Source organism: Salmo salar, chromosome ssa04 (assembly GCF_905237065.1).
Source record: "Salmo salar chromosome ssa04, Ssal_v3.1, whole genome shotgun sequence".
NCBI classification, from domain to species: Eukaryota; Metazoa; Chordata; class Actinopteri; order Salmoniformes; family Salmonidae; genus Salmo; species Salmo salar.
The window spans coordinates 43,011,191-43,036,030 of NC_059445.1; the positions used below are offsets into that span (position 1 = coordinate 43,011,191).

Sequence of the window (24,840 nt, forward strand, 5' to 3'; positions counted from 1 at the left end):
GCAAAGAAACCACTACTAAATGACACCAATTAGAAGAGACTTGCTTGGGCCAAGAAACAGGAGCAATGGACATTTGACCGGTGGTAATCTGTCCTTTGGTATGATGAATCCAAATGGGAGATTTTTGGTTCCAACCGCAGTCTGTCTCTCTATCTGAGAATCTGAGCCCTAGGACTATGCCTCAGGACTACCTGGCCTGATGACTCCTAGCTGTGCCCAGTCAACCTGGTCATGCTGCTGCTCCAGTTTCAACTGTTCTGCCTGCGGCTATGGAACCCTGACCGTGCTACCTTGTCCCGGACCTGCTGTTTTGGACTCTCTCTACCGCACCTGCTCTCTCCAACTCTGAATGATTGGCTATGAAAAGCCAACTGACATTCACTCCTGAGGTGCTGACCTGTTGCACCCTCTACAACCACTGTGATTATTATCTGACCCTGCTCGTCATCTATGAACATTTGAACATCTTGGCCATGTTCTGTTATAATCTCCACCCGGCACAGCCAGAAGAGGACTGGCCACCCCTCAGAGCCTGGTTCCTCTCTTGGTTTCTTCCTAGGTTCTGGCCTTTCTAGGGAGTTTTTCCTAGCCACTGCGCTTCTACATCTGCATTGCTTGCAGTTTGGGGTTTTAGGCTGGGTTTCTGTACAGCACTTTGAGATATCAGCTGATGTAAGAAGGGCTTCATAAATAAATTTGAATTGATCTTAATCATTAAGCTGTACCCAGCGTAAATGGGCCCAATGGTTGGAGAGGGCTGTGCTCATAGACTGGAGAGGCTGGGGCTAGGGGGGACCTGTACCTGATACACGGGCCTGAGATGTAAAAATGGCTTTATAAATACATTTGATTGATTAATTGACAGGTGAACGGATGATCGCTGCATGTGTGGTGCCCACCGTGGAACTTGGAGGTGGTCATGTGATGGTGTGGGGGTGCTTTGCTGGTGACACTGTCTGTGATTTATTTAGAATTCAAGGCACACTTAACCAGCATGGCTACCACAGCATTCTGTAGCAATACACCATCCCATCTGGTTTGCCCTTAGTGGGACTATCATTTGTTTTTCAACAGGACAATGACCCAACACACCTCCAGGCTGTGTAAGGGCTATTTGACCAAGAAGGAGAGTGATGGAGTGCTGCATCAGATGACCTGGCCTCCACAATCACCCGACCTCAACCCAATTGAGATGGTTGGGGATGAGTTGGACCGCAGAGTGAAGGAAAAACAGCCAACAAGTGCTCAGCATACGTGGGAACTCCTTTAAGACTGTTGGAAAAGCATTCCAGGTGAAGCCGGTTGAGAGAATGCCAAGAGTGTGCAAAGCTGTCATCAAGGCAAAGTGTAGCTACTTTGAAAAATCTCAAATATAAAATATATTTTGATTTGCTTAACACTTTTGGTTATTACATGATTCCATGTGTGTTATTTCATAGTTTTGATGTCTTCACTATTATTCTATAATGTAGAAAAACTCTTGAATGACTAGGTGTGTCCAAACTTTTGACTGGTACTGAATGTTAACTTTGATTGTGTCCGATGAAAAAGATCTTTCAAAGTTTTATGCAACATTAAGCCTACTGTGCCAAAGCAATTTAGAGTTGTTAAACGGGAGTGACAAGTGTGTTGATAACGGTAATATCAAAATTCCTCTTTTAATAACTAACAGAATTGGTAAAAAAAAAAAGGCTATGCATGCCAACATATTAGCCAAGAATTAAGATGTTTATAATCAGAGCCGGAGCTGAGCCTGTCTGCCCACAATCATCGCTTGCTCCCCCGTAGCTCACCAGCTGATGTACAGTGAACAAAAATATAAAACGCAACATGTAAACTGTTGGTCTATGTTTCATAATTCAGTACGGGGAAGAAAAAAAAAATGAAATGTATGCATTCCCTACTGTAAGTCGCTCTGGATAAGAGCGTCTGCTAAATGACTAAAATGTAAATGTAATAATTCCATATGTGTTAGTTGTGACGTCTTCACTATAATTATACAATGTAGAAAATAGTAAAAATAAAAATCCTGGAATGAGTAGGTGTGTCCAAACTTTGACTGGTACCTGCTTAATTATTAATATTATGGTGTTTCTATTCCATGAAAAACAAAAACCCCTCTGGGTTTCTGTTCGGATGGAACGGAAAATATGGCACTGTACAACGTGACGGTCGGTTCATAAATAGCTAGCTACAGAGTATGTAGCCTACACATCCATAGGCATACAGTTATTTATTATCCTCCACTACACAATAAGCAAATAAATAGTTAGCTAGCTATGTTACTTCAGCTGTATTGCATGGCAAATATAAGCAAGGCAAGCTAACACAATTGTACATTCAATTTGCAGTAAATGCTTTAAAAAGCTAGATTCTTTATATCCACTGTTTCACAAGACGACAGCCTGGTTTGCTGGTTCTCTCAGGAGTCCCTAAAACATTAAAACAACACAAGTTATAAATTCATACTCATGTCATACCACTAGCTAGCCAGCTGGCTAATGTTAGGTAGTCAGCTAACTTGCTAAATAGCGATGTTAGTAAATTAACTTCATGACAAAAAAAATATGCAATCATTTGTCTCTACATTAGCCAACATTCCTTTCAATTGTACATTTTCTGCTTGACTCGTTATAACTACTTACATTTGCTTCCCCTGTAATGTTTTGTCAGCCATCTTTGCTGAAGAAAGTCACCAGGGATGGGTGGCTCGCGTCAAATTTGTCATTGGAACCACTCGATAGGATTGGTCATATAAAAACCTTGGGACCCAAATGCATAATGGGTGCTCTAACTCCCCCTTGTGGTGGTCTGGAGCAATGCAGTCGTGACGCTGGGTACCTCTAAGTCCCGCGGTGTAAGTTCACAACTTTTAAAGGAGGAACCACTGTAGGTGCGTCCAAAACTCTTGACTGGTACTGTATATTTTCAGAATATCGACCAAAACCCATCTCGATCCATCTTCTCCCACTTCCAGCCACTGGGCTTCCTCTCACAACCGCATTCCTCTCACAAACTTACATTTAAGTCATTTAGCAGACGCTCTTATCCAGAGCGACTTACAGTAGTGAATGCATACATTTCATACATTTTTTCTTTTTTTGCCTCTCCGTACTGGTCCCCCGTGGGAATCGAACCCACAACCCTGGCGTTGCAAACACCATGCTCTACCAACTGAGCCACATGGGACCACTTAACATGATTCATCATGGTAATGTCGTGATGACCCTAAACAAATTTCAAATTTCAAGTTGATAGGCCATTGTGGAGTAGATTTCACAAAGGATTTAAAATGGACATGTAAAATCTGATTACCTGATTTGTCAATAATAACAGCCATCTCTTAACCAATCCCTTAGCTCAAACAAAGAGGTGTACTATGGGCCTACATACATTTTGACTCATGGTTCATGACAAGTTCCAAAGATTTTCCCAAAATTCCAAGATGGAGGAAAATCTATCCTGACAGTCCTTGAGGCAAATTTGTTCAGCATGAGGAAAGATGCCTACTTAGAAAGTTTCAAGTCTCTAAGTCAAACGGGGCAGCGGCTATGAGGGTGAATGTGAGACTGCCTATTACATCGACACCTATAGGCCAATCAGTGCCATTATCTTTTACCAATTTATTCATGACCTCTAGTTCCTGTGTGCCAAATTAGAGTGATTTGGCCATGTCAAGAAAATGTTTCAATCTAAGAATAACAACAGGTTTCCTCATAATATAATTCAAGGTAAACAACAAATTATAGCGCAAACATTTATGTAATGACTTAAACATAGAATTGTTGGTTTAACAAACAGGCCTTTTGATGGTAACCAACGAGTACCATCACTGCAATACCCCATTTCAGAAACCTCAGCATAAAGCCTGATTAGGCTACTGTACAGTGTGTCTCCATAATGTTTCTCACTTGAACAGTGTTCTACAGGCAATGCAGATAGGAAACCACCAAATGCTAACCAGCTGACCAGTCTGCATCTTCTAAGGGCTTGTGTAAATAGAATGCAGACTGCTTTCATCCAAGCAGTAATGAAGCCGTCTCTTACTTTGGCCCCAACTGTTTGGCTAATAAATGGTAAGGGGGAGGTGAAACTGCTGGCTTTACCTCCTCCTACACCCTCTTCATTTTGATTCATTTCTTCTACGGTCATTTTCTGCATTTTCTCCGAGCCATTCCAATTCCATCTTTCCCCCCCTTCTATCGAAAGCCAGGACTGCTTCAGGCTCTCTCTCACTCCCCCCTCCCTCTCACACTCTCCCCTCCCGCTGTCCTCTCTCAGAGGCACACACATTGCAGTCTCTCTCTCGATCACACACACACAGGTTCGCTGCAGCGAAATCCACAAATCACAGACTAGTACAGCACAGGACGGCAGGGGAAAATAACGTCAAAACAAGCCATTGATTGAGTTGTGAAAAAGCGCGTCGACCACAGAGGTGAACCCTGCAATCGTTATAGGTCATTGACATCTATGGTTGAGAGCCTTCTACTTCTACAGCACCGCTCCTTTCCCTGGGCTGAAGGACTAACACAAAACAGGCAGCGTGACGGAAGGAACCAGAGAGTGAGAAAGCATCATTAACCTTCCCACAGAGTGGGGAAACTGAACTGCCTATTTAGGAGGAGAAAGGGGGTTAGAGAGGAGGGGGGGGGGGGGTTTGGACGTTTGAGAGGGCGAAAGGCTGTTCAACACGGAGATAACACAGGCTTGGGGATGTTCTAGAGCCTCGCTGCTTCGGCAAAGGACCGATGCACAGCCAGAGGAAGAGGGGTCTGAATACCAATAACTACAGCGTAAACAGAAGACTGGATACTGTCCTGGGAGAAGACTGAAGACTGCAATTAGTGAATAGATAAGAGACAGGAGGATAAATGCTGTGAAGCAGAATGAAATGTTTCACACATTTCAAATCTGTTGTTGATCTAGAAAACATAAGCTTGTTGTCTCTGAAAACCTCCGGGCTCATGCTTGAAAAACTAAATCGGATTATTTTGATTCACGCTCCAGTTATCAGAACGAATCAATGGATGTGGCATCCTGAACAGCATAAGCAGCAAAACTTCTGTAAGTTAATATTCATTTGTTTTCGCAGTAAAACAGACCCCTGTGTTTATCATAAGGAGATAGCATCTAACTCGCAGTCTGTTCAGACACATTGTGCGGTAAATTCATTATCGGTGCCCATGTCCCTCTGCTAATCCTTGCACATAATTCGGAGGAGGTATACAATGGACTGACCTAGCAACAGCTCCGCATCGGGCCTTAGAACAGCCCATGGTCAGGAGTTATTCACACAATAATCCCCTGGTTCTCATGACTTACTGCTAAAACAGAGAAACTGACAAGCATCACATTTCTCATAGGCATTTTGATTTGGGAGCTGAGCTCAAGTCAAAGTGAATATGGAGAGGTGGACAGAGGGACGGTGACGCAACAAGGAAAAGGTGTAATAGGTCCATTTAGTCATCAATCATGGAGCCAGGAGAGGAAAACACAGCAAAACCAACAGTATAACAAGGGTTTAAAGCAAATTGAAAAGACTGTCAGTTATAGCCAGCAGATTGTTTTTCTTTAAAACAATGCTAATGTAAATGGGGCCTAGGGATTCTGCTTGGGAGAACAGGGCATTCACACTCACCTATACAAGTCACCTACTGTAGGGGACAAACCAATCCCGTGCACGCCTCAGTCACTGACTGTGAACTAAGGGGGGGATGCGCAATCCATTCAAAACCTCAGACAAAAAGGTATGGGATATAACATCATGCTTATTAGGCTAATTCGATGGTGAATTAACCCTGTTACCATGCTTCCCTCTCCCCTCCCCTCACCTCACCTTACACACACACGCCACAACCCCACCACCTTACACACACACGCCACAACCCCACCACCATACACACACACGCCACAACCCCACCACCTTACACACACACACACACACACGCCACAACCCCACCACCTTACACACACACGCCACCACCTTACACACACACACACACACACACACACACACCACAACCCCACCTTACTCACACACACACACCACAACCCCACCATACACACACACACCACAACCCCACCATACACACACACACACACACCACAACCCCACCATACACACACACACACACACACACACACACACACACACACACACACACACACCACAACCCCACCATACACACACACACACACACACACACACACCACAACCCCACCATACACACACACACCACAACCCCACCATACACACACACACACACACACACACAACCCCACCACACACACACACACACCACCACACCACAACCCCACCTTACACACACACACACACACCACAACCCCACCATACACACACACACACACCACAACCCCACCATACACACACACCACAACCCCACCATACACACACACACACACACACCACAACCCCACCATACACACACACACACACACCACAACCCCACCATACACACACACACCACAACCCCACCATACACACACACACCACAACCCCACCATACACACACACACCACAACCCCACCATACACACACACACCACAACCCCACCATACACACACACACACACACACACACACACCACAACCCCACCATACACACACACACACACACACACAACCCCACCACACACACACACACACACACACACACCACAACCCCACCTTACACACACACACACACCACAACCCCACCTTACACACACACACACACACACACACACCACAATCCCACCTTACACACACACACACACACCACCACAATCCCACCTTACACACACACACCACAATCCCACCTTACACACACACACACACACACACACCGCAACCCCACCTTACACACACACACACACACACACACACCGCAACCCCACCTTACACACACACACACCGCAACCCCACCTTACACACACACACACACCACAACCCCACCTTACACACACACACACACCACAACCCCACCTTACACACACACACACACCACAACCCCACCTTACACACACACACCGCAACCCCACCTTACACCCACCACAACCCCACCTTACACCACAACATTTGTCGGTAAGGCGTCTATGTAGATCATTACACCATGCAAGGCACGCGTCGAGACAAACAGTCTACCACATAAGTATTTATAGGTTGCATCCATTATTTCCCTTGTGGGTCCTTCATCTCACCCTCTTCCTCTTCCTCAAACGCATACACTAACTGTGAGCGTGACAGCAGAAGACGCCTGCCTTGCATAAGGCTCAAACGAGCACAAATTGAATATTCTCAACCTGGCGAAATGCAGCCGCCGTGGAAAAGCACAACACTGTCACATTAATCACAATCATCAGCCTTGTGATGTAACTCAGACAATTCAAGCGACTAGGCTTCCATTCAAAGTCCATTTGCACATAATGACCTGGAGAGTCAGTCCCACTACAAACCACTATTCAACTTCACTTAGGACCTGCCTTTTCTTAACCCTGTTATTCCATCTCATTAGATAGAAGACGCGTGTTAATGTTCACACACACACACACACACACACACTTCACACAGACACGTCACACACAGTAATGCATCAGGTTAATGGGGCAATCCCTTGTGACAACACAGTAGGCAGTGGAGGGTGAGAACAAACAAAAGGACACTTGGCCCCAGTAACAGTGTGATTCAGTAGACATGGCCACATCCCAGAACCACTGAACAGTGTCTTGTCTGGGAAAACATCCCAGGCTTGGAAGGTTCATATTCAATCTAGCCTTATATCTCACTGAAATTACACTTGCAAAACACACACATAGGCCTACACAAACATAGCAGCTGAACCATACCAACACAGATTATAAAAGCGGTGTTGACCGACATGTTTGTGGATTGTCAATATCTAAAAAAAAACTCTGAATACCATTTGCACAATCCAATACCTCTAATGCACTGTTAGATCTAAACGCCACTGGATCCAAAAAACAAACAAAAAAACAATGAACAAGAGGGATCTAACAATGTCCCATTTCTACTTCCACAGGTGAATAACCAGCACAACAATGCCTAAATCCAACCCACAAATACTACACCCATACCTGGCACCACACCACTCAAAATCCTATTGGAAGCCTTCAAAGCAACGCTCCTCTCTAAAAGGGGTCCACCCAGACAGAACCGTACCCCCTCCTAAACTCAAGCCAAAGGTGACCAGAGCTTCCCTGAGACCCCCTGCCTGCCCTCTGACCCCACAAATTGTAGTCTGGCTGGCCGTGGTGATCGGCTCCTGTGTCTTCCCTGTGCTACTTGGCCCAGGCGTGTCCGCTGGAGAGACCTGGGGCATGGTCTCCATCTGTCCCTTCCACTGTGTGTGCCGAAACCTCTCAGAGTCTCTGAGCACGCTCTGCGTCAACAAGGGCCTGCTGTTCGTCCCTCCTGACATTGACCGGCGCACCGTGGAGCTCCGTCTGGCAGATAACTTCATCCTGGAGGTGGGCAGGGTGGACTTTGCCAACATGTCAGGCCTGGTGGAACTGACTCTGTCCAGGAACACCATCCACACCCTGCGGCCCCTGTCCTTCGCTGACCTGGAGAGCCTGCGCTCACTCCACCTGGACACCAACCGGCTGACCATAGTGGGGCCAAGAGACCTGTCCGGCCTGACCAACCTACAGCACCTCATCATCAACAACAACCAGCTGACCGACGTCTCCGGCGAGGCCTTCGATGACTTCCTGCAGACGCTGGAGGATCTGGACCTGTCCTACAACAACCTGAGGAAGGTCCCCTGGGAGGCCATCCAGAACATGGCCAGTCTGCACACCCTCAACCTGGACCACAACCTCATAGACCAGATCGCTGAGGGCTCCTTCGGCGAACTCTACAAGCTGGCCCGCCTGGATATGACGTCCAACCGGCTGCAGACGCTGCCCCCCGACCCCTTGTTCTCCCGCTCCCAGACGGGCGTGGTCAGCCCCACGCCCTACAGCGCTGTCATCAGCCTGAGCTTCGGGGGGAACCCCCTGCACTGTAACTGTGAGCTGCTGTGGCTGAGGCGGCTGATCCGCGGCGACGACATGGAGACGTGTGCCACCCCCGTTCAGCTGGCCGGACGCTACTTCTGGTCCATCCCAGAGGAGGAGTTCACCTGCGAGCCTCCGCTCATCACGCGCCACTCCAACAAGCTGTGGGTGCTGGAGGGCCAGAGGGCCACGCTGAGGTGCCGTGCCATCGGTGACCCCGAGCCCATCATTCACTGGATCTCCCCTGACGACCGCATCGTGGCCAACTCCAGCCGCGTGTACTCCTACTACAATGGCACCCTGGACGTGCTGGTGACGCGGGCGCGTGACGACGGGGCTTACACCTGCATCGCCATCAACGCTGCCGGGGAGGCTACAGCCCTGATAGACCTCAAGATCATCCCCCTCCCTCACCGCGGCAACAACACTGTCCCCCTCACCAACTCTCGTGGAGACCCAGGCTCCTCAGACATTTCCAGTGGGAGAACAGGAGGGTCTGGAAGGAACGGGAAGGGTGGTGGTGGTTCTGTAAAGAACGCCACAGGAGAGGGGGAGAGCGGAGAGAGGGGGGATGGAGAAGCCAGTACCAGTGAGCGTTTGGTGGGGGTCCTGGGGGTGACCGCCACCTCTGCCCAGGTTCGCTGGGTCCTGGGCCGTGCCACTGGGCCGTACCTGGTGTGGATGTACCAGATCCAGTACAACTGCACTGCAGACGACGCCCTGGTGTACAGGTAAGCTCCTCTCAGTAACAAAGCAATTTGTGCACAACCTGAGAGCCAGTTCCCAATTGGCCAAGCATGAATAGATCATCTATGAGGCTAGATGAAAAATAAAAAAACACCCCTATGTTCTCCTCTATTGTAACACTGTCGTGTTCAAAAACGCCCCTGTGGTTCTACATTTAGCAGAGTTCTCAGTGTTCTTGAGTCACAGGGACCAGGGGTGATGAACACGACACACCATCCTGACACATGAAACAAAGGAGAGCAGGCATAGTGGACTGTAAAAGAAGTATGAAAGAGGGCAAGGTATTTATAGAGGGAACGGAAGGGAGATGGGGCAGTGGAAGGAGAGAGCCTGAAGACTCGGGGGAAAAGGAGGATGAACTCCTTATAAGAGCGCAAGCTGCAGATCTGAGGACAGTGTCACATCCCATTCCGCTGACTGAAATGGAGATAAATAGGGAGATGGGGGGGGTTTGGGTCTAGGGAACACTGAACCCACTCACTTCAGTTTGTGGAAGTAGGGAGAGGTAGCTAAATAGAGATGCAGTGTTTTATATAAAATACTGAATGATTCTCAAGGACTTGTCAGGACATAGTGTCGACAAACACACTTACACGCACACACACACTCGGAATGCTGTCAGAAGGAAAATGAAAAACAGGAAGAAAGCCGCCCAATCCGTCATTTCCAGCTCTCGCTCTCGTTTACCCACTCTCCGTTTGCCGCTTTTTCTTGGGAACTGCATCTCCAGCCTGTCATGTTCATGGAATAAGTCATCAGGAAACAGGTTGTTTTGTTCAAATCTAACACTCCTTGCACGAGAATCTATGTATGACCACGGACAATGGAGGGGAGAGAGAGAAAATGAAAATAAAAATAAGAACAGGTAAGCGGTGCAGACAGAGCAGACAGATTGGAGCATTATAACGAGGTACTGCGCAGACAGATTGAAGTGATGGTTAGGCCAGCCTCATACCCTTCAGCAAGTAGCCAGGATGATTTAACACTTCATCCTTCTCCCCTGATGGGTATCAGACATGTTCTCAAAGAGGACAATGGGAATTGGCTCTATAATCGTTTCACGGCTCATAATTCCCTGACGACTCAAAAAGGACAGGTGAACTGCTTGTTAAGCCTTCCCGCGATCAAAGTAAAAGTACGCAAATACACCATTTCGGTGCCTAGTATATGCCAAGGCATATGTAGTCTTCATTGCTAAATAAAAGAGGGATGACAGCAAACATTAAGTTCTACCATCCCTGGGACTGCATCCCTAATTTGTTTGAACAGCATATCCCTTTGAGAGGTTTTCAATAGAGCTTACAATTCAAATGTTATTCACAGAATATAAACCCATGGAGATAATAGCTTGCACATTTGGAGTTAATGTTTCGAGTAAAGCCCATCTTTCCAATTTCCATTACAATGTCTGAATGTAAACAAGTAAACGTATTAAAGTGATTTGTAACCCAAAGCTAGAGATCATTTGAGAATAGTGTGGAGGAATGGAGGTAGAGCAAGGGCTCAAGGAAGGTTAACTGCCAGCCAGGTGAGATTAAAAAAGTAGGGAGACGGAGTCAAAGATTTAAGACGGCGAAGTGTTTGCCGCATCTTCCGCTTCCTGGCGTAGATTGTTTAGCTCATTGGGGTGTGAGTATGTGTCATCACCTTGGTCTTGACTAGCTCATTGCTTGGCATGACACGTTTCTGAGGGGTGGGGAAAGTTTGGGGAAATAAACTCCGGTAAAGTCGGGCCTCCTGTTACCCTGAATATCCTTCATAGTCTCCATTACCCTTCTCCCTCTACAGCAGAGTATTATTGATTAAGGCCATTTACACAACAAAGGAGCAGATCAGACGCCTCCTCCCTCTAGCTGGCTGCACATTATCATCATTAGCGCTTAGGCGTTGTACTGTAGATTATTGCATTTCATTCGATTTATCTCCCTCTCCAAGCCGCTTTCAGATATCCTCTTTCTCTGCTCAGCAAATGGCTCAATGTCCTTTTCTTTTGTACACCCCCACCCTTCCCTGTCTGTTAGAATTCTGCCGCCTACAAGCAACTCTTTCCTGCTGAAGAACCTGGTGTCTGGAGCAGACTACAGCCTGTGTGTCCTGGCCATCTTTGACGATGGGGTGTCCACCCTGGCCACCACCAAGGTCCTAGGCTGCACCCAGTTCAGCACCAAGGAGGACTTCCCAGAGTGCCGATCCCTGCAGGCCCACTTCCTGGGCGGCACCCTGACGGTCATGGTGGGCGGGGTCATCGTGGTAACACTGCTGGTGTTCACCGTGGCGATGATGGTAAGGCACCGTGTCTGTGGAGACTGCCGAGACGAGGGCCACTACCCTGCTCATCACCATGACGACTTCCTGCCCTCCAAGGAAGGAGTGGATGTTTACGCTCAGACCAACGGAAACGGGAGCGTGATGATGGTGGCTCTGCCCAACAACATTCTTGGCCAACAGGCTAAGCCGCTGCCGTTGAAAACCAAACCCCAAGCCAAGAACAAGCCCGGGAAACTGCCCAAGCCAAAGCTTGACTCAGATCAGCTCAGTGGGGAGGGAAAGGGTGAGAAGCCAGGCCTGGAGGTGGCCGTCAGGGGGAAAGGATTCCCCCCTTTCACCCTTGAGAGTGAGAGAGTGACACTGTACTACTCCCCTGCCAACACCTCCCAGACCTTACCCCATCCCCGAGCTCACAAGGCCCCGAGACACTCAGGCAAGCTCAAGCTGCGCCGCTCTGAGGAGAAGGAGAGAGACTTGGACAAAATGGTGGGCTCCATATGCAGCCTAGGCTCTGAGGCCCAGGGAGAGGAGTCGGAGCGCGTGAAGGACTCGAGAGGAGATCGCCCGCCACTAGGGCCGACACGCAGCTGCTCCTTTGACGTGGGCGAGATCACCACGACAACCTGCTACGGATATGCAAAGCGACTAAGTGTGATATGGACCAGGAGGAGCCAGTCGGTGCAGGGCATGCTGGTCCAGTGTGCCTCAACAGCCAGTTCAGCGAGCAGCACAGGCAGCGACCACACGCCTGCCCTCACACATGGCTACCTGCACGCCTACAACACCTCCACCTCCAACTCTAAGTCCAGTGACGCTGACAACATCGGAGACCTGGAAGAGAGTGTTTTATAGGGTGAAGATGACAGAGGGACAAAAAGGAACAAAACAAAGACTGAAATGGATAAATTGACAGTGGACAGGTGGACGTAAAAGCCATTTGGCTTAAAAAAGACAAGAAACTATGAACGCACACAGTGCATTGCACAAGGAACATAACACATGGTGAAGGAGCTAATACCACGTATGGTGTGGACAGATGGGAGTGACAACTATTGTGAAAGAAAATAAGGTATAATGATGTCTGCTGGTCTAAAGCTGTAAGATACCGACTACCCAAACGCATGGGGATTACAACCTGAGACTTGTTTCAACAAGATATCTTAAACAATTAATGAATTACTACAGTAAATAAATCAACCACCAGTCCACAGCAGCGTCTCGACTTTGAATGCCAAACCGCCGAGGAAATCAGGCCTCAAACTGGTACACGAGACAACTGTGATAATCAGATGCCAGTCAATTATCATGTTTGTTTGCAAAGAGCAGGAAGCAGCCTATCTGCAAACACAGAGGTGTTTGTTTAGCTGAGAGAGGGAGCGAGAGAGATGGGGAGAATAAGGGGTAGAGACACTGGCTGGGGGGAGCAGAAGCGATGCCTGGCGTCAGGGAGGAGCTCGGAGATAACGCAGTAGACAGGGAGTTGGTTCATGCTACGTCTATTGACGCCATCTGTCATGTACTTTTCTGTTTTATACATTCATAGCCGCAAAAGCCCCGTCGAGCTCAATTAGCATGAGCTGTGTGATTGAGTGGCCGATACACACATTCACACATAAGTGAGACGACAAGGAGATAGTGTGAGAGAAGTGTGCGCATCCATTTCCTCTTTTCTTGCCAGAGGCAAACTGCTGACCTGTTTCAGCCAATTAAAAAAAATGCTGATTGGAGAATTCACACAAACACAATGTGAACTCTGCCCAGCGGTGCTGCAACTACTGACCCGCGGTTCTACAACCAACCATTGTTCACATCGTAGAGCCCAGATATGTCATGTTCTGCTGACAAGTCCAGTTAATATCTGGGCCCATATACACAAAGCCTCTCAGAGTAGGAGTGTTGATCTAGGATCAGTTTGGCCTTCTAGCTCATAATAAATACAGTTATATGGACAGCTGGGTACCTGATCCTAGATCAGCACTTGTAATCTGAGACGCTTTGTGGACAACGGGCCCAGATTGGCAGATCTTGGTGGTTATTTTAGAAACTACTATAACATCTTCCCAGTTAAACAGGACCAGCTTGGGTAAAGCTAGAGTGTTCTAAGATGTAGATACAATTGTGCCGTTAAGTTCAGGACGAGTTCAACATCTCGGAAATAGCGCAGACATCCCCAATAGGCTGGATAAGAAAGTAAAGCAGTTATTTTAAGTAGTCATTATATCCTTTAGTGTCGTACGATCCAAGTCATTCACCCCGGCAGGCCGTTTTCTATCCCTGCATATAAAACCCCTGCTGTGAGCATTAGTCGACCGATATAGCCCTCTGTAGTGCGGGCAACCTTTATTTTTTTCATCCAAAGAAAGTTTTTTTCAATTCAGTCAAGCTTGTTTTATTCCAACGTTTGTAAACAACGCAAATGTAAATAAACACTGTATAGCTTCAACATGGTTCAAAATATTACTTTGATATAATTGATGGTCAGTCCTTACACGCCTTGTTCTTTTTGTCATTACAACTGTACCGATAGCAGCACAAACAGGCTTCAGCGTATCCATGTCTGGACACCAACGCCGCCCTACCTTGACGAGCTAAACACCTTTTTTCTCTCACGCTTTGGGCATTACGACTGAGCTGCGTTGGTGGGACGATGTTAAGGGTAGCTGCAATTTCTTCATCGACGGGCAAAAAAATAATAATTGTAATCTGCCCCCCCCCCCCCCTCAAACGTCTTCCCGAGGCGTCGCCTGTGAGACAGCCAGACGGAAAACCATTTTAAGTGACAGCATTGACTTTTTCCATCTCAGATGTAGAGCCAAGGTGTTTTCTATTCACAACTGGAGACTTGAGCAGAAAAACACGGTAATTCAACAGGACAGACGAGCATTCTTACTCTCCCATTTGAATTGAAAATATATACTCTGCCACGCTGAAGCACCTCTACCCCAGCCACACCCTATGATCAGAGGAGACAAGTGTGTGGGTGGATGTCTGTTTGCGAGAGAAAGTGGTTGAGAGACTGACACTCATTCCACATAAAACCACCAATATGAATTTCAAAATCTTAAAAGAGGCACCTTCATCCACCACAATCAGTCTACTTTTCTTTTTTTACGTGAAATGACCATTTCGACAAGCTAGGCTTCGTCACAATATAAAGACAGAACTCGAACAGTACTCTGGATGTTTTGTGGTTGGTTCCTTGAGGGAATCACAACCCTCCTAAAAGAACATGCTGTGGAAATCAGTAGCAGATGCAAATTGGGAAATTAATGTAGCCGTACAATTCAGTACAATTCTATTTGTGTGCGAGAGACAAATGTGCGAGACAGGTACAGAGGGAGGGAGAGAGCGAGGGGGAGAGAGAATGAGCGTTGGAGGGCTTGAGTATTATTCATGCAAATGACTCATGTACATGCATGTTTAAGTGGTCAGTAACAGACTGCTGCATACATCATTAAAATCCTTGTTTATCTGCTACCCTGGTCCTACAAATGTCTCCTCATCACTAAACTGCATAGAGAGACTGTTTGGGGAGGAGCAGTGTGGGGTGTTAGTGTGGAGGGGAGGTAAGCAGACAGGGGTATGATGACAATAAGTGTCACAGCTGTGAAATCCTTAGATCCTTATTGAATGCCCCTAATTCACAATCCCGCTTTGAAGCAGAGTGCGGCAACGATTTCAACTCCCAGCGACTAAAAAATAAAAAAAAACACATAATCATAAAAATCACATATGTTCATCTGAGCGAGGTAAGAAAAAAAAGAAAATGGATAATTTGTCTCTAGCCTGCCTGCACACAACATCCTCCTCTTCTCTTTAAGCAGCCTCCCACTCATCTCAATTTCACACAACTGCTCTCCCCATCTCGCTACCCCCTGCTTCATTTCGCTATATCTCCCTCTAACACCAGTCACACCTCTGGGAACCATTTAGCGCAGATTAGGGCTTCAAAGTCCCTTGTAAAACCACTCTTCCTGCTCGACACAATGTTTGGTATGGACCACGAGCCACATCGTCAGATTCTACACGTAAAGGAAGGGAGTAGTTACACAAGCTGGCAATAACCTGTGCTCCCGTCTCAATTGTTCAAGACCCTTGTCTTCGCTCTCATCCGTGTGTGTGTGTGTGTGTGTGTGTGTGTGTGTGTGCACGCATAACCGAGGGGAGGGCGAGAGAGGGAGGGCGAGGAGGTGGTAGGAGAAAGGGGGACACAATAGATAAAACTGATGGTGGGCACAGGAATCCTCCAGTAGGACCCAAGAGAGTCATTTTCTAGAGCACGAAAGGCACGATTTCTATCTGCAGATGAGAGAGGGGGTCAGAAAACTCCATTTAAAGCCAATTTATAGTCCAGCTGCAAAATGAGACAGAGCTACGTGTAATGGACATTGGGTTGGTACTGTTGGTTAGTCTTCCCAAGGTGCACCGGCATCCCTACAGTACACCGCAAAGCTATTAGCACAACAGTACAGTGGACATGAGCACTGGAATACCTGAGATCTTGCTGAAGCACAACTTCGGAGAGTCAGAGTCTGTTCCCTACGCCCAGAAAAGACATTGTGGGATTTACTTTTTGACAGGATTTCAACATGTTTACGGATTTTTCCCCCCCATCAAATCATGAGGGATTTGGTAAAACATGACACCTGTGCTGCCTAGGGCTAGGGTAGTATCACAGTTTGACAGTTTTTCCCTGTCAATATGTTGCGCTTGTAAATATGGGCAGATGTTGGCAGCAAGTCCTCTGGTTCCTAACACCTAATGATGCTGGTGAGGAAACGACTTGGCTCTTATTTGAACAGGTAATTAAATCTCTGGTGGTGTCAGTGCTAAATAAATGAGCTATTTGAAGCTGCTTAATAAAAGAGACACTGCTGCGGCCTGATGGGATTTGAGTGGCCTTCCTCTACTGGGAGGAACAGCATGAGAGATGGCCAAATGGGAAAGGAGGGATGCATGATGGGGGGGGGGGGGGAATAGGGAGAAAGAGTTTAGCTTACGCAGCGAGGGAAATGAATCACACACGCAAAGAAATGGAGGGAGGGAATTGGGCAACAGACATGGTTTGAACTTGTTCACCCGTCCTGAAGTGAAAATCCGCCATTAACACGTGACAGTTGGCTTGTTAGTGCCTTTGTGGAGCAGAGAGGGGATGATCTGGAGCAGCTTTAATGTCTTTTGATATTTTGGAGTGCTGCCTTTGCAAATCCTCATGCCAACAAAACACCTCTGGGGCAGAGGAGAGCATAAACTTGGGGAAAGCGAGGGGTAGGGAGAGGCTGAGAGGGGTTGAAGATAGGGGAAATAAAGGAGCAATGAAATATCACAACTCCAGGGCAGTAGTCTGTCACACTGCATCAGCATAGGTCAAAAAGAGGAGGGGAGTAGGGACACAACTTCGGGAAGGGGAAACTAGACAGGCTGAAACAGAACAAGGACGATCAAGAGAAGGGATTACGCTGCTGGAGGTCTGAAGAGGCTGGGGGAGGAAATGCAAGTGTGTGAAGGGGGTCGGACACGGTCAGAAGACCGGAGTTCCATCACTGATCAATGTTGGAGAGTTGCCCCGCTGCATGCCCATCAAAAGCTCAGCTGTGCCATGGTGCAGCTGCTGCCTCTAACCCTCGCTCAAATCACACACACACACACACACACACACACACACACACACACCTTTCCCCAATCAAAGGTTTCATTTAGAGCCATGGAAAACTAAGGCTGGCAGAGCAAGAATCTCCTCTCACATATCCGACAAAAATACATCCAGACAGCCATTACTGCCTTTCATACTTTGCTTTCATGTGAACATGTTGTTATTGACACTAGTATCAAATAAACAAAGAAATCCCACTGATCTATATCTCTAATTCTCTACTTTACAATTCCAAACCAAAGCCCTCTTCGATACATAGTTGAAAGTAGACTCCTCCTGCCTGAATGTTTCTAATATGCTAGCCTTTCATCCTCTGTCACATGCTTACACATGAGCCATCCCATCCCCTGTATAATTAGCTTCTACTTCCCCTTGCTACTAAATAATTGGCCACTTAAAATGGTGCCATTTAAAAGATGCGCTTCTTGCAAGAAAACAAATCTAGGTTTTGTGGAGAAAATGTTTCATCATTGACTTTATCTGTCGCCCGTGGATTGGATTAGATGGAACTACGAATAGAGAAGGAACAGAGCTCACTTGACCTTGCAGTACAGTAGCGTAGTGATTAAAATGCCTTTGATCAGAACCAGATTCATCATCAAGGTATAGATGACCTGACTGGCCTTAATGGCCCGTAATGGCCTCAACACAGTTCACTTCTCCCTGCTCACTTAGCCTTCTGACATCCTTTTCGAAGAGCTCCTGCTTTCCACGACTCTCCTCTCCAGAGTTGCCACATTCAGCACTTTTCACTATGTAGCTTTTCCCTTACTAAGGATCTCATGCCAAAAGCATCCCTGACCATAACACAGTAATGACACATGCAGACAGTTTCAGGTGAGGGTAAAACGGGGTACTTTCAAAAGATGCACTTCCATGCACTTTCGGGTTCTCTGACAAGTTCTAAATTCTTGATGACTGGATACATTTAGATTTGAAGCCATCCACCTCATACATCACACTGCTTCACTACTTGAGTCGAGCAGTTGGAGAATAAAAAAATTAAAAAAAAGGCTAATGTGGCCACACGACACATTTAGACACGACGTGCTGTGGGTAATGACCCTACCTTGACCCCGCGGACACGGAACTCTGCCAGCGCCCGGTTCATCTTGGCAGCGGCGGCAGGCAGGTCATTCCCGCTGGCGATGACTTTGACCAGGAGGGAGTCGTAGTGGGGGGAGATGACGGCCCCCTGGAACGCGGAGGCACTGTCCAGACGGATGCCCATGCCCTCTCCAGTCCGGAACACCTGAGAAACGGGGACAGAAGAATTACGGGGTATGCAGGCAGCAATGCAACAGATAAGACAGGCGTCAGGAAAAGAGCAACCCTGTTGATACGCAGTATGTACGAAGTACATGCACATTTACAAATGTGGCAATTCCTATCCTTTGATAACGCTCAACACTCAACCTTTTCCCAAGTTTCATGTTTGTCAATTCACTCAATTAGTCAGTGGTAGTCTCAGCTGTAGCTGTGCGATATGTTCAATTAGCTGAGATCCTTTAAACAAGCTGCATTTCCATGGGCCAATTAAAATTCTAAGACTTTTGATTGTTTTTCATCAAAAATAAGCACACAGGATGCCAGTAAAGCTAACATTCCAAATGAAAAGGTTTGATTGAAAAGACACACAAAAGAGAGGATGTTCTTAAAGTCTTGGGCTAGGCTCTGTGCAATATCAGAACAGGCCAAGGATAAAAAGCTAGCCTTCCAAACAGCAGATATTGCCCTTAAACGGGTGACACATAGTGTTGGCACTGAACCACTGAATTATTCAAGCTTGGTATTACCGTGCTGTGCTGATCTCTTTATTGGTTGAAAACTGAAAATGCAACTGAAAATCGTGTTTAGCTCCGTAAGAGTCACCCCTCTCATCCTCCAAACTCCCATCACTCTGCCTTCGTGTGCCTCCCAGCGTAGGGATTAAAGCACTGTTAACCTCATTCTCACTGTGTGAGAGGCACTGCAGGGAGGACCCTTACACATATCAGAACAATCGCAGCCAAACAGCCTCCCAACACAATTAAACATGTCCACCTGCATTGCAAGCGTCAGAGCCCCAGCCCTCGTGTTGTGAGGAGAAGCTGGGAGAGATGCTGTGTTCTGCGGTGTGCTGCTCCCCACCCTTTGCGCCGCTGTGTATCTTGGAGCGCTCACATTTCAATTGTCCAAATCTCTCAATTAGATAGGAAGTCGCAATCTCAGCCGAATAATGTTTTATAGTACATTTTAGCATTTCGGGATAGATCGTATGCCAGTGGTTTTAATATATAGAAAAGTAACCAAATGAGCAACTACGATTGTGTTTGATCGTTTTCCAAACAGTAGCCTAATTTGAAGAATAGAGAATTTTCTGATAAACGTTATTACCACTGTTTATTAACGGAAATCTACCCAGAGGGATGAAGCCCACAGCAACACAGTAATGGACAGTGTCAGAAAAAAACAACATTCAGTATTTGTGGCAGAAAGAGGAGATCACCACATGACTCCAAGGTAACTCTGGATGATGTCCAATCACGCTGCCACAGCACACTGACTAAAACCTTTCGGGCCAGACTCAGTGTGTATGTCCTGCATCTCTCACGCTGTCTGGGAGATTAAACTGATCTGAGGTTTAATGCGCTCTGGTCTTGGAGCACATGCTGCATCATGGGAGGGAGGCTTGAGGGGGGTCTAAACGTGCTCGTTTCTGTCAGGATGCTTGTGCGACGCTTCAACCTCTGTCGTCAAGGTAACAGGGCAACTTAAGATGGCGGCCTGCCAATCCAACTCCACTCAGCGCCCCCCCCCCTCCATCGTTAGACACAGCAATCCTCCGCTCAAAAGTAGGTCACAACACCTACACTAATTCACACAGCCTAAAACCTGCTTGACAAGCATGTACCCGTACCACGCTGCATCCTCTAACGCCACAACCTCTAGGACCCATCCAACCTGACTTTAAAAAAAACTGTCAGTCCAACAAAGGCTTCACACCACCTGTGTTTAGCATCTCCCCTCCTTCCCTGCCTCCCTCACTTACAGACGACTTCCAACGCGTTATCAGTTTGACAAGTTCAACCCAAGGTTTGCCCAAGCCTACCCAGCTGTGTAGAGCACATCCACAACAGAGGCAGGGTCCTCCGGAGGAACACGGTATGCCAGATAGACTTGTTCAGCATGTCTACTGAACACCTCCTGTCGACCTGGCCAACGTCACACACAGGAGTGGAATAAGATCAGCTGCACTACGTAGCCCAATATGACCAGACAACTGTCTTCACGGTCAAGCTAGGGGGAAACAAGCTTTTTGCTGCTAGATATTTCTGCTTTTTAATTGATTTTATTTTTTGAAACAAGTGAAATGATTGATGTAAATATATTAAAGCTCTGCCTGAGAATGTGTATGTCCAGTGCGGCTAGTTGAACTGCTGATACAATGCGGACACTTCTCAAATCTCTCCCACAGGGTGTCCTTTGGGACGGCTTTAGACAAAAATAATAATAATTAAAAGCCGATAAATAAAATTGACGCCGGCCAACTGTCCGGGAGAATAATTTTTTTAAATCAAATTGCAAAAATAAAATGTTTTTTTTAGCCCATTCAATGATGAAAACACATTCGACTGGTCATGCTCATCGGGTTATGGGTTCATTTTGCACCATTTAGTTGAATTAACTTGGGTGTGCATTTTCCTTAGGCCTAAATAAGACTCATAACGACTATCACACTCGCAGAGCATACAGATACAGAGCCTGGTTTAAGCTGAAAATCTGTTAGCCAGCACAAAAGCTGCTGCTACTGCTCCTGTTGCTGCTGGAGAGAAACATGCTTTTAGAAGCCAAATCATCGCGCAACAATTCTACATGAAATCACGTGTTAAAAAAACGATTTAAAAGAAAAAAAATGAGCTTTTCTTATTTCTCAACTGGTAATTGAAGCGCACTTCCCATTCAAATTGCGTATAGCGGTAGGCAGGCTTCCGCGCATCACACCACTTTGCGGTAGTATGCATTTTGAAAACATATAGGCCTACTTAATTGTTTGAAACCTGAGCATTTTACTACATATTATGTAACATGTTTACCTTGCTCCAAAGTAGCCTAGCCAAAATACAACCAAACGTGGAGGCAATTCTTTTATAAACGACTTCCATTGCTGTGCTTATAAAATGTGAAGAAATAATAGTTGATCAATATTTTACAGCTAGACATTCTGATCTGTTGCATCAGCCACATTGTTTATGTAGCCTAGGCCTACTGGTTGTATGAATTTGGGTTCTGCTGACCAACAGCTGTCCCAGAGTATGTTTGGAATAGGCTATTTATTCCTCGCACAGAACGACAAGCTGACCAACAGAATAGATTCTATTCTACTATGGCGGATAGTATATTGACAGGCTAGTGATTTTGCTGTTTATTACTCGTCTTGTGGGCTGAGAAAAATGTAATGTGGAACGTTAGCCTATTCTAACAGTGCACATGGGTCAGGTACATTTCTCAAACGTCTGGTAAATGAAAATGCTGCCAGTCAAATGTCCGGTGCCACATTTTCCTAACGGAAACCCTGCTCTCCCATCAGTAAGCATTTTCCCTCCCTGCAAAAACTGAGCCGCCACGTACTTTAACGGATCCAACAAATCCCAGTGACATAGCAGCAATGCACCACTGCTGCAATTAAGACATCAGGAGAAGGACTCTCATGCCCCGTCCCGCTCAGAGACACACAGAGAGACAAAGACCTGTTCACTCCATGGACACCCCTTACGAGACTTGTAACCTACATGGCAGCTGAAAGTGACATTATTAATAATTCAAGGTTTAGGCAGGAAAACACAGCAGACAGCAGCTCTCTAGATGCTGCAAAAACATACACAACCTGACATTCCCCAGTTGGAGACAACAAGTAGACTGAACAAATGCACATTCTCACACACACACACACACACACACACACACACACACACACACACACACACAGGAAGACTAATGAGTCTGGGATGCGTGCCTGGGAGACTAGAGCAATATCAAATATGACCCGTTAATTAGATTGGATCTCAGAGGAAACATGGTGGCGAGGCGGGGAGAGGAAGGCGGTTAGGAACCATTGAACCATTCCCTGGAACACGCAGCAGTACGGGGTCAGCGGTCATACAGAAATACTGCAAATATGACACACAATCACATTAGGCTGGACATTAGAGACACTCAGAGGTGGTGTAGTGCTGTGGTTGGGGGCAAGGCAAGGCAACGCGTAGGAGACTCATCAAGAGCCAACAAACACTGTTCGGAGAGGGGGATAAGGGAGAGCAGGACAGAAGACAAATTGAACAGGAGAGAGAAGGACAGAAACAGCAGAAGGGATTACACCATGAAGACACGAGAGCGCAAAACAATTGTCTGAAAACAAACCAAGGTGGGAAGAGAGAAAGGCGGAGTGGGATGGAATTGAATTGCATGAGAAAAGAAAATGTCAAGCAGAGGGAGAGTGTGCAGTGAGGGAAACCAAAAAAAATTACTTGTTTAAAACTAAAAATGCATCAGAGAGGAGGAAGATGGTGAAAGAGGGAGAGAGCGAAGGAGTTGGAGGTGAAAAAAAGAAAAGAGGGAAATTAAGTCAGTGGACGGAGATAAGGGAAGAGAACCAAATTATTTCAGGAGACCAAAACAAAATTGAAAATTAGAAAACGCAAACAGGAGTAGACAAGGATAGGGGGAGGAATGAATAATGGAAACCACCCGAAAATGGGGAGAACGTGGGTAAACAGAGGATGAAAAGAGGAGACTTTTATTACCTATAAAATACAGTGGTGCAGAGGCACATTTTTCATGAGGAATAGAATGTCCATCATAATTACAGTGAATTGGTTTCTATTAGGCGCAGGACAAGGGGTGGGGGGGGGCTGCGCAATGATATTCATTTCAAAGTATCAGCAAATGGGACATTTTCAATTTCATTTGGGGCAGCAGGGACAGATTTAGTTTGACTGGTTATTTTACAGGGTCTGCAACAGATGGGGCTCTCCATCGATGAACAACATTGGTACGAGTGCCTGTCTAAACAGGGTAGACTATACAGGTTTAATATGTACTACCGTACCTCATAAGAAACAAAAAGAGGTACTATACAGCGGGTTCTAAATTCAAAGGAAATATTAACCAGGGTATTACATTGGACAGTTCTGATAAATATGCTTTTAAATTAAGCTAGTCTGGTTTGTTCATGTTAACACGTCACAATGCAAAAAACGAAATACTTAGCAGTGATAAAGGACAACACAGAATAGTAGCCCAACATCAAGTAGAATAATAAATAAAAATGGCAAAGTGTGAAAGAATGGAAGGTAAATGCAAACATGGGAGATCTTGGTAAGCATCAGCCCCAGCAGGAGAGACTGAAAAGAGGCAAGCGTGAAGAGGCATGAATTCAGTGCATTCAGGAATTTAGTGGGTGGGTGTACGGCATTATTTCAAACCCTTACATTTCATTCCATTGGCCATGAACTGCTGGTCAATGGATGAAGAAAACATGAACTCAAATCAGTATAAAAAGGACAGTAAACGGCTCTTTAAAATGAGCTATATAAAAATAAATCACAGGAGGCTGCTGATGGGAGGACGGCTCATGATAATGTCTGGAAGGGAGCGAATGGAACGGCATCAAACACATGGAAACCATGTGTTTGATGTATTTGACACCATTCCATATATTTCCACTCCAACCATTACCAAGAGCCCGTCCTCCCCAATTAAAAGGTGCCCTGAACCTCCTGTGCTATAAATACAAATTATTCAATCCCCCCCCCCTTCAGCTTTCATTAACACTGTATAAATGTAGTCGTGGAGTGATTCAATTCCTCCTCCCCCTACCTTCCAACCTACACCACAATAGTCCCTGCACGCACTGGGTTGGAAGGCCACTAATGGCAACTGAGAAAGCAGGGACAAGAAACATCCATCTCCTCGCTCAGTGACAGTATCAATATTGCAGTAGAAACAGCCAAACAAACTTGAGGAGGACATGCCTTTTTCAAATCCATAAATGTTCAAATACATCCATTTCAAATCTCACCCCAATGCAGTAGTTTGAGGTCAGCTGTTCCCACATTTTTGAGTGGGGAACAACAGAGGCAGTAGAACAATAGAGAGACGGACTGTACAACG

General features: G+C 46.4%; 2 protein-coding genes across 2 annotated transcripts in view; one reads left to right on the top strand and one right to left on the bottom strand.

Annotated features, from left to right (window-relative positions):
• The window catches only part of LOC106603157 (pyruvate carboxylase, mitochondrial), a 96,526-nt gene that overhangs the window by 34,710 nt on the left and 36,976 nt on the right, over nt 1-24,840 (bottom strand). The window contains exon 10 of the mRNA XM_014196466.2: nt 18,758-18,940. Within this exon, the coding sequence (XP_014051941.1) occupies nt 18,758-18,940 (183 nt within the window). The remainder of the gene's footprint in view (nt 1-18,757; nt 18,941-24,840) is intronic.
• Nucleotides 4,119-15,512, top strand: lrfn4a (leucine rich repeat and fibronectin type III domain containing 4a). The gene is made up of 3 exons (XM_014196467.2): nt 4,119-5,067; nt 8,042-9,751; nt 11,789-15,512. Exons 2-3 carry the CDS (start codon nt 8,061-8,063, stop codon nt 12,885-12,887), a joined length of 2,790 nt encoding a protein of 929 aa, XP_014051942.2. The 5' UTR covers nt 4,119-5,067; nt 8,042-8,060; the 3' UTR covers nt 12,888-15,512.

Coding starts and splice junctions, on each gene's coding strand:
- lrfn4a (XM_014196467.2), top strand. CDS start 8,061: ATGCCTAAATCCAACCCACAAATACTACACCCATACCTGGCACCACAC. Junction 9,752..11,788: donor GACGACGCCCTGGTGTACAG/GTAAGCTCCTCT, acceptor CCTGTCTGTTAG/AATTCTGCCGCCTACAAGCA.